This window comes from Euwallacea similis, chromosome 1 (assembly GCF_039881205.1).
Source record: "Euwallacea similis isolate ESF13 chromosome 1, ESF131.1, whole genome shotgun sequence".
NCBI classification, from domain to species: Eukaryota; Metazoa; Arthropoda; class Insecta; order Coleoptera; family Curculionidae; genus Euwallacea; species Euwallacea similis.
The window spans coordinates 8,605,064-8,616,214 of record NC_089609.1 but is presented as its reverse complement, the minus strand read 5'-3'; the positions used below and the strand labels follow the sequence as shown (position 1 = coordinate 8,616,214).

Below are 11,151 nucleotides of genomic sequence, written 5' to 3'. Positions count from 1 at the left end.
GAAGTGAAGGGCATGCGCAATTCGCGCCAAAATTGTTGTCAATGTCAAATGATTTGTCAGAAATTAACCTAAAAAAATAACCTAATTGGTATAATGCTTCCATGAGCCCTATTCTACAGAACCACAATAAAATTTTTAGCAAAATTATTTTTTTTTAAGTTATTTATCAATTTGATTGGACAAAAATTTAATTTACGCTCTCACTAAAGAATCAAGGCTCTGGTGTCTGATATGTTTTATTTATTTATTTAAATATTAGACCTATTGGTTCTTATTTTGCTAATTTTGTAAAGTTATTCGTTATAATTATAAATGATATTGGTAGTATTAAGATATAATTTTTTTGAACATAAAACTAAATCTAATCTTCTTTCTCACTACGAATCTATTTCTGTACGCGTTCAATAGGAAACAAATGACGAATGGATTTTGCGCTGTTTGTGACGTTGCTGTATTTATACCCCGTCAAACTGTTCCTTCCTTTATGATATTTAGGGGATTACCCGTGAAATGTTTTATACAAGTGGTTTACTTAATTGGAGCACTTTCTATCTTTTTTAATCCCATATAGCAAATAAAGATAGACACAACTATTCACGTGATTCCACGAAAAAGTACGTGTCATAACCTATATTCGTAAGAGTAAATTTAGTCCAAGAGGGGTTTTAAAAAGTTAAGGAAACGGGAAAAAGGCATAAATAATGGAAAAGGAATAAAGATATAGTAGCCTCTCAGAGCTTATATAGGTAAGAAAAGCAGAATCCTCCTTTTCTCCGCAGAATTTGTCTTAAATTGTGTTTTACTTGTTACAATATGTACTTTTGAAATGCTTTGTTCTTACTTTTATATGAGGAACTCCCGTCCTCTAACTTTATTTAGTTGTGCTCTTCATATTTCTTTTAGCTTTAACAATAACTACAGTATCTAATGCCCAGCCGTACTATCATAATCATCATCAATAAACTCTGCTCAGTCAAGCCAAAACTTACATTGTCCCATAAACTTAAATTGATATGATCATTTTTGAGTACCTCTGTTTCAGTTAACCAGAGGTTAAATTACAATTGGAGTTTAGGATCAAATTATTAATTCAAATCAAAATGTGTTTTAAACTGTGATTTCAAGGTAATTTCCATAGAATTTCCAACTTTCCTTCAATTTGTGATTTGGATCGAAACGAGTTATGATTTCAAAATGAAGCAATTTTTAAAGCTAATATGACATAAATATTAAGTGATTTTTAGATGATAATGCATTTTGATGTGAAGTTATAAGTCAAAGGAAAGTGGCTCAAGTTAAACTTCACAATAAATTAATGATTTCTTCCTATAGCCAAAATCACTAAACATAAAGAAAAAACCCACATTAAATCTGAATTCTAACTACAGTCACTTCAAAGTGAGATTTATTTATTAGAATGTTGCAGGGTTGGCTTTATTTTAATCATAATTTATATCATGATTTAAACCAAGTGATTTTTTAAATTGATTTTGATTGAGCATTACATTGAAAAATTACTGAATTCTTTTCAGTTTTGAAAAAGTGAATCATTAGGTGAAACTATTACTTTCAATTTTAATCAAACAAAACATAAAATGGAAGATTTAATGAAACACATAACACAAATAAGGTAACAAAAACAAACTAAGAGCTTGTAAAGGAAAATATCTTTACTTAAGATTTAAGCTAGACTTATGGACTTTTCTAAAATTTAGTGGTAACTGACTTGTTGGGGCATACATTGCTGATGATTTTTTGTACACCAAAATGCCTTGAAATACGAACCTCAAAACACCTCAATTAATTAGCCATACATCGAAATACAACAAACAAATTAACTGATTACATTCAACTTTTCAGGCACTTGGCTGTAGGAAAACTAGTTAGAAATATGGGATCTACACCTTCAAAAGCTAAACTAATAGAGATACTAAATGAGACCATAGTAGCTGAGAAAAGTGACGCTCAGTTTCTTCATGACCTTTTAAGCATTAAACTCAGTATTACTGATGATTCTTCAGATACAAAAACAGTTTCCTTTGACCCAAGTTTTGTATTAGAACAGAATAATTTGAATTTTGATCTTGTGGTAAGCATTTTGGAGAAATCATTAAAAATATGGAAGCAGGAGGACATCTCTTTGCAATTAAAAAAAATGGGAGAATACATTCAGAACAACTCGACAACTCAGTCCAATGTCTTAAAACTGCTTCACTTCATGGTTTTTTATTGTGTTAAAGATAATGCAACACTACTATATGAGCATGTTAATCCTTCCTTTGCTACTAAGTTCTTAATAGACCAGCTAAATACTGCAGAAAATAAAAGTCTGGCATATGATACCTTAATATTGTTGTTCCAAATCTATAAGAAATCAGATCAGATCGATTGCCTTCAAATTTTGTATAATTCCTGTTGTCATAGAGAAAATTTGGATGTATTTTGCGGGTTATTACATTACGTTCCAGGGGAACTTTTCCATGAAGAGACAAGCAGTTTGACAAAGGACACATTTTGGATATATATAGAATCATGCATATCAGGGCCACAATCACATTTGCAGAAGCAAGGCACCTATATATTGTCCAAATATGTAGCTGCAACCACAAGTGAAAACAAAATAAAGAACATTTTTGTTTCAGTTAACACCAAAAATTCTTGGGAAGCTTTTTTCCTCTTAGTTGATGTTGGCAGAGAAAAGCAACTTCACTTAGTTACGCCTGCATTGCCCTTGCTGCAGCATCTCCCTCACTTGCCTTTTTTGTGGCAAAAATGCTGCTACAAGATTTATCTAAATCACTCTCAATCCAGTATAGTTTATCACGTCGCAAATAATATACTGAAAAGTTCATTTACCGGGGATTGTTTGAAGGACATCATGGAACTCGTTCTGCCAGTCTTAAACAAAAACGAATATACTGATCACTCCTGTGAGGTTTTCAGCAATTTAGGCGTATTTTGTTTAGGTTTAAGTTTCTGCGATTTCAAGATAGTTATAGATGAAGTCACCAAAATTACCTGGAATTCAGTGAGTTTTTGGAAAATCGTTCAAAACGTTTTGACACAGCCTAATGCCAAAAAAATATTTTTGCAGTCAGAGGTATGCAATAAGATAATAACGATTACGTTAAACTTGCCACATATGCATATCCGAGACCAATGTCTTACATCCCTAACTTCTGTAATGTATACTGAAAATATGCCTCTAAAAGTTTTCAAAATATCTCAGTTCTTTATGAACGCTGGCATTGACCACTCTAAGTATTTGAAGCATTTAAAGATTTCTGATCAATTTGTAGACTTGGTGATGAAAAACAAACATAATTACAAAAACTTTAAACATTGGTTTAAACTTTTCAAAATTGCACATATAAATTCTTGGCCCTATGTGGAAAAGTCACTACACGACATAGATACGGAAGCAAAGCTTTTTGTGTGGAGGGATTATTTGTCATGGCCCCACACATCCACAATTTTGGATAGAGAAATTGAGAAATGGCTGATAACATACGCAAAATGTATGTGTGAAGAAAGCACTGATAATTTTATATGTCTATTTAAGGAGTCTGTAGCAAAGGGCATTGTGGGGAATAACACATTTATGGAAATTATTCATGAACCCCTATTTTTAAATACTACCAAATACAACCAAAATCAGATTTATGTAGCGTTAGTTCTGGTTCAGGATTATTTATTTGATAGGGCAAACCTCGCAAATAAGTCTTCCAACGATTTTTCGTTTATGTACTCCAAAATTTCAGTGGATGTTGAAGTAAACAGTCATAAAGTTTTCATTAAATTTATCAAGGGAAGTACAGTAAGCAAAATTGTTGTTAAAAGCCCTCGTGTGTGCATCGCATTCATTAACTTGCTGAGTATAACCCACAAAAATGGTTCTCCAATCATGGCTGCACAAGATATCACAAAATGTTTTAAAAACTTCTTGGAGCAGTATGACAATCGAGTTCTAAAGGTTCTTTATGCGAAAACCTTGGAACTCATTTCACTAACTTATAGCCTCAACATTATGAAAGGCGTAATACTACTACTGTTCGAAAACATATCGCGAATTAAGAAGGATCAGCACTACAAAGACGTCGTCAATGAGTTCATTAAAATTGTTTTCTCAGAACGCTTTTATAAACTTAATGTTAAGAACGACAGCACAATGATTTCCCCGATGAGCAAGCAACTGTTATGTATTTGCGATCTGTACCCGATTTTACGACTTAATTGGCTAAAAGAAATGAGAAACTTAGTTTCACTTAAATGGAACTACTATGATATTTGTGTGGAACCAGCAGTTGAGATGTATCTTCAAGGGACCGTGGTCAGCAAGGATAAAAGGTAAAAAGTCTTGCTTAGTGATTTAGTTGGGGACTAATTGCCGATATTTTTGTAGGACCGAATACAGTTTGTGCCAGGAAATAGCAAACTACCAAATGTCCAAAGGAAAAAGTTGTAATTTTGATGATACTACAAAGTATGTCTTTACCCTGTATCTAACGATAATTGGTTGATTTCAAATGGAAGTATTCCCCGGGCACTTATGTCTAATTTGCAACCCCAAAAATGAACATTTGGGACCGTTATTAGACTCGAAAACACATACAATAGTTTAACATTGGTCAAACATCACTTAGCCTGAATCAAGACTTTTTTTGAGTACCACTAAAATTTGACATCAATTTTTAATTGTCTGTATTTCTTCATTTTCATTGGACTGAAAACTCGCGCGATATGCTTTACTTTCATGGTATGCCTCCACTTCAACTTCATGGCAGATGTGTGAGTACGCACTAGTTCTGCACTCAGCTTTTTCAGATACTTGACACATGAAGGGTTTAATACTCAATTTTATTCAAAAATAGGCTTTATATTCACAGTTGGTATCAGTTAATATTTTGCTCAAATTTTACGTAACTCGGACCTACATGTTTATTCGTTTCAAAGAGTGAATAAATCGAAAAGTTGTAAATTTTTGACATTATGGTGACTACTCTTGTTTCCTAGAATTAAAATTTAGACGATATGCATTAAATAATCAAAAGGAGAAAATTTGACTCTTAGTGAAGATGTACTTTGACTCGATAATAGTTGCTTGAAATTTTCACCTTCTCAGGGGTTCACTCAAGGTTTAATCATTTACTTAATCTAAAATCGCGGTGCTTAAAGTCTCTAACGGTGAAGCACTTGTAATTTGATTTTACTCCATTTTCTTTACTTTCATCTAACAGTTTAATTTCGCTCTTGATCTGCACCAATTGTGCCCTTAGTTGAAATCTAAAACATAGAGAATATGATGCTCAATTTGACTGCAAAAATTTCTCCACCTTTTCATGGATTTCAATGTTGCTTATAATATTCACTAATGTACCAGGCGTCCAATAGGAAAAAATCCAGCTTCCATACCTTAAAGAGATGGTGCTCTATATGAAAAAATAGACTTTTCGCGTCCCAAATATACAGTAAACTTATTTTGAAAACAGGCCCGTTGTAGGCTTAAATTAGTCGCAAACGGATGAAAATAGCTGTAACAAAGTGTATTAAGAAATTATTTCTTGTGACCTGCATATTCATGTCGAAAACTTCCTTGAAAATGCACTGAAAACGCACCTTTATTAATTTTTATTTTACTCAAAAACTAAAAGTGCTGGTTATGAGGTTTTCTATCAGTTAATAAACCCTAGCGAGAAGCAAAAAATACTTCCAATTGCATTTTGACCGCTTTCAATAAGATGAATAACTCATTACAGCCCCAACATTTTGAATGCAGCCTCAAGATTCCTTGCATTGGACCTCTTATTATTTATAGGCCAACAATGGGCCGGATTAATGCTGGTTATCAATTTCTTAACGGCGAAGTATAAAAAGAGCTTCAAGGAGAGATATTTTGTTGATTCAATGGTGAGGAAAAACTGGAAAAGTTGAGAATATTCTAAAATTTTCGTCGTCCATTTCAGGTCCACTATGAAAAATTGCGAATTCTTCAAGCCTTATTGCTGGTAATTTTCCAATGCCAGCTATCTGACTTTCAATCTGAGCAAATAAGTGCGTTTGTCTTGGATTGTTTTGAGGAGGAAAATAACCAGAATTGCATCAAGCAGATCCTTCACTGGATGTTAATTTTAATCTTTAAAGACGTGTCCCCAAGTAATATTTACTTCATACCGCCCCTTGGAGTTTTTATATTATTTTTTTAGTTTTGTCGTGGATTACTTCCAAACCCAACTTTCCACCTTCGGTGTTAATTAATATTATTCCAAGTTTGTACCATTTGTCTATACTAGGCAATGAGGAAACATTGAATAAAACTGTTAATCTGGTTTTGCCCTGGACCATGGGGGCCCAGTTCAAACTGCGAGTTTATTCCCAGGTCGGTCTTAGATACGTAATTTTATAGCAATTACACATAGAAACATGTTCCAGGGCTTGATTAAAAGATTAATTGATCATGGGAAAGAAAAAGGGTATCATAATTTTATCCAAGAAAGGAAATACCTGGAGACCTGCATTTCCAACTGCATATCAGCAAGCGGAGACAATTTTACCAACGCCTTGAAAACCGATTTAGTTTTCCTGAATCATTTTCACCCTGTGAAAGATAAATCATGGGCAGTACTGTGGGAAATAAGCAGGTTAAACAAAGTTCATCCCTCAGAATGGCAGAATTTGCGGGTGTTTATTGCAAACCCATTATTACTAAGAGTGCGACTTTTGACCAAAAACCTGCAGCTGCAGCCAAAAATTTCATCATTTAGTGAGGCAGTTGACGCATTTTTATCAAGCACTGAAAGTCCTCCTGAACCAACCACAGAAATAAATTTTGAAATTCCGCATATTCAAAGAAAAACCGCTCCCTGGAAGACTGCTTTCGAGAATCCTGAACTTAAAACCTCAGATTTCATACTCATCGCCTCTCTAATAGAAAAAAGCCAGAATTTGGGGGGCCTTTCCAGAACTTGCGAAGTTTTCGGCATTAAAGACATAGTATTCAATGATGCTAATGTGATCAAAGATAAAGAATTTAAAAGTTTGAGTATGTCGTCCGAATCCTGGATCAATGTCATTGAAGTGAAAGTGGCAGATTTGAGTGTCTACATTAAGAGTTTGCAGAAAGAGGGATATTGCGTGGTTGGAGCTGAACAAACTGCGAGAAGCAGCAAGCTTCATGAATATGAATTTCCAAAGAAAACTGCCTTGGTTTTAGGGTAAGTGTTGGCTCAATTTGGTTTGAAGTCAATTATAGATTCTTATAATATTTAGACATGAAAAGACAGGGATTTCTCCAGAAATAATTCCTCTATTGGATGTGTGTATCGAGATACCACAGTTTGGGCAAACTCGGTCATTGAATGTGCACGTGGCTGGTGCATTGTTTATGTGGGAATATTTCAAACAGCGTTTAAAGCCGCCACATAAGACTCGGTATGCGTACAGATTCCGTAAACGTTCCTGATGGGTTATGATGATTATTTTTTATTTATTATATATTTTATTATTGACGACTACTACCATATGTTCAGATAATGGTCCTGAAAGACGTTCTATACAAAAAAATATTTATTCTCATTAAAACGATTTACCTGCTCATTTTTCAGTCATACACTTGCGTATAAACGTTACGGCATTCTTTAAACCTTTATGACGTAGGAACTGCCCGTTAAGTTGTGGTCCTTCATTAATGAGAAATAAAAATGGACAATAAAACTGTAAAAGAACAATGTTACGTTCACTTCCTCTAGCTTGTTAGCTACTTCAAGCCATAACTTCATTCATTCATTCATTTAATCTACTCTGTAAGCATATTTGGAATTTGAATTCACTAAGCAATCACCATGAGCAAGATATGAGTTCTTTTAATTATGTTTTCCATTCTTTCTTAACCAATCATAAAGTTACACTTTCCAAACTTAACAAAAAATAATATATTTTCCAAAGCCTAATGAGACCTAGCTATCTCAGAAAAATACTGCAAAATATCCTCAATGGCGAACTCGAGAGTAACCATCGATCCTGGATAGCATTGCTGAATCAATTCTTCTAACATTTTGTATTGCCGAATAAACTCTTCTTGCATCGCCCTCCACACCACCTGCAGCAAATTCCCCTCTTCTGAGAGGTGCTTTTCCACCTTCTTATACAAAGAGTCAATTCCTTTTTTAACCTAAAGAATAAACATCAAAATTCCTTGTAACTCAAACTTAGATAATTTCTTACCGTACTTCCCGGATATTGATTAATAACCTTCCTTAATTCCTGTTTGCTGAAAGCGAGTTGATAACTAACTTCTGAGGCCTTGACGCCACTCGCTACTTTAGCTTGCACCCCCTCGAAAAACGTCTAAAAGTTTGTTCGTGGGGTTTTTAAGAAGTTAATGAGTAAACTCACATTTAGCTTTTCTAGGGGCCTTCCAAAGTATAAAGTTACATAGGCTTGCAATGCTTCGTTATACCTTATTTTCGCCTCTTTCCGTTGATTATCAAGAACTGATATTTTTAGCTGGGACAGCAGAGAATATAAGTGATGAAAGTTTTCTGTAACATGAGTATACCACTAAATAAATCCCGAGATATTTCATGTCTTACCCATTTTAACCACTTGCGGGGGTGTTTTTTGGTCACTAGCATGAATGGGAATGTATTCAATTACCGTATCAACAAGCCGCGTGTACCACTTTTCTAAATCAGCTGCCCTATCGCTTTTCAACAAGCATTCCACATTTTCAGCAAAAATCTCCAAATTAGACACGTATGGCAATATTCCCACTTTCGATTTCCAGGCAATGCGACACTCTTTCACTGAATCTATCTGAGTGAGCATGAACTGATCGAGTGATCGTTTAATTTCAATTAATTGGGACGCAAAAGTGTTACTCAAGAATGAACTTTGAGCGGACATTACATGCTGGTTTAAGCAAACCAAGACGTACATGCAATAGCTGCAACATGAGGTTTTAGTTAGAAGAAAAAAGGAAGTATGTAACAGACATACAAACTATCTTGTCTCTTTATATGGTCAATGAGCAAGTCAAGCTCAGTTTTTAAACATGAGAATAGGCTGCTCATCATACTGCGAACGTCTTCGTCTATTTGCTTTTCTACTTTTTTTTGTGGAAGGTTAATTTCTATGGTTACCTCACCCCCGTCCAGGGTTGTTAGAGTATTCTTTGAAGTAGGGCTTAAAACATCCAACTAAAATTTTATTGTGTTGCATAAATCTTTTTTAAAAAAGAAAGATTATTAATAACAGTACTTGGAAGAATTTTACACAAAATTGCTGTTCTTGCACAAAAACTGGTTCAAGTTGCCTTAAAACCTGCTCTAGAATTGCCTCATATCGACTGCGATCTGTAGTGCTAGTTTCTAGGGTCCAAAAGTCTCTGTCTAAGCCAATGAGAGTAGTAGGAGACGTCACTGGATACGCTGATGATTAAATTTTTTTTTTTTTGCTTTTTGTAATAGACATTAATCTCACCGCCTATTTTCTCTCTTGCAGTGTTAAAGAGCCCTCTTAAATCCCTGTCATACAGTTTACCCAAAGAAATTGTATAGACTTCTTTTAAGGAGTCATACATTTTCTTATCCATTACCTTCAAAAGAGACATTACATGAACTTTTTTTTTGTTTTTGGAAATTAATAGCCGAACATTTTCACACACTTACTTTCATCCAATGCATTAACTCAGTATAAGGATACAACTCTTTATGCACCCCACTGTGCTGTGGCAACATTAGCCCCTCAACATTTTTATCTGCTTCTCCTTTGTGATTGCCATAATGTATGAACAAGTTATTTAACTGCCTACTTAACCCTCTAGAAAACTTTTCTTTATACTTCTCAAATTTTTTTCTTTGTTCTTGCACAGCTGACATTTGCAGTAAAGCTTTATTAATATCAGAATTCATGGCCACTTTAAGGGCATTTGCTGCTTTCACAGAAAGAGCTAATCCTTCTGGTGTTGTAAAATCTGAATCATCAAGGATTTTTTGGTACTCCATTGGTAAGTCTAGTTTAGTCTACATATCAGGCAATTTTTCAAATTTTAATAATGAAAATTATAAATGGCTAACACAAAAACTCACCACAATACTCTCCAGCTCACTCATTAATAACTGATTGTTTTGATTTACGATAGAATTCATGGAGTTCTTCTTCTCCATTGTTTCCATGGTTTCTCTAACGTGGCACAAAATCTCATCATAGGAATTCAACTGATTCTCCAAGTGGTCAGCTTCATTAATGGCCAATTCTAACTGTTCCATTAGACTCTCGACTCTCTCTTCAGAGGCCAAAACGCATTGAACATTCTCCCCATCCAAAAGAGATAAATCTCTGGCCAAAATCTCCATAAATCCTTCAGCATTGCTAATTGCAAACTCACACCCCTCCATTAATCTTTTTAAATCCTCCTGCTCTTTTTCAGTTACAGCTTGAAAATCATCTGCTAAATCATTATCAAAGGCAGTCAAAGGGGATATAATATAGTTGTTTTCAGGCGTTAAGGCATCTTCAGTTATCCAGCCTTGAGGCACATTTTTGAACACTAGTAAGTCTTTAGCCCCATGCTTAGAAACTTGCTTCCAAAGGTTATGAATGAAAGCATAACGTTCTTTGGGGCTTGTTGCCACCCAACGATAAACTTTATCAAAATATAAGTCAAATTCTAAAGTGTCAAATGATTCATTGTGACCATCCACTGATTTCAATTCTGCTATGGACCATGAACGTTTCCGCTTAAAGACTTGCTTTTCAGTTTGTTTTAATTGAATTATGGAAATACTGAAAGGGAGGGTTGTGGTGCTTACTACACATAGAAAGGAAGTTTTCTTTTTTTTGAGGTATTTGCTCACGTGACAACAGGAAATCAGACGTTCTTCCCCAGGATTGAAGACATCCTGTTGCAGAGATCTCACTATGGCTGAAGACATTATAGAAACTAATTTATAGAGATTATACTATCTAAAACTAATTAAGTTCAACCATATAAATTGGTAAGTTCAGGATCTTAATAAATTTATTTTGATCGTTATTGAGATGGGAGAAAAATGTTTGTTTCCATTTGGAGAAATGAGAAACGTCAACACAAGAGAGAAATCCTAACCGTACTTTTTTGTATTAAGAAGACGTTCCACATTCAGTCTACCTCAC

General features: G+C 34.5%; 3 protein-coding genes across 3 annotated transcripts in view; 2 read left to right on the top strand and 1 right to left on the bottom strand.

Annotated features, from left to right (window-relative positions):
- Taf5 (TATA-box binding protein associated factor 5) overlaps positions 1-11,151 on the top strand; it is an 81,164-nt gene that overhangs the window by 15,223 nt on the left and 54,790 nt on the right. The window lies entirely within an intron of this gene.
- LOC136413719 (uncharacterized) lies at positions 633-7,663 on the top strand. The gene is made up of 8 exons (XM_066397418.1): positions 633-746; positions 1,861-4,347; positions 4,403-4,483; positions 5,757-5,907; positions 5,964-6,153; positions 6,204-6,376; positions 6,430-7,211; positions 7,267-7,663. The coding sequence occupies exons 2-8, from the start codon at positions 1,892-1,894 to the stop codon at positions 7,457-7,459; spliced, it is 4,026 nt and encodes a 1,341-aa protein (XP_066253515.1). The 5' UTR covers positions 633-746; positions 1,861-1,891; the 3' UTR covers positions 7,460-7,663.
- On the bottom strand, positions 7,844-11,023 carry Sec3 (exocyst complex component Sec3). The gene is given in 9 exon segments (XM_066397427.1): positions 7,844-8,167; positions 8,221-8,343; positions 8,392-8,537; positions 8,589-8,941; positions 8,995-9,194; positions 9,256-9,415; positions 9,417-9,592; positions 9,666-10,019; positions 10,086-11,023. Coding segments are annotated over 9 exon segments (2,583 nt in total). The 5' UTR covers positions 10,932-11,023; the 3' UTR covers positions 7,844-7,942.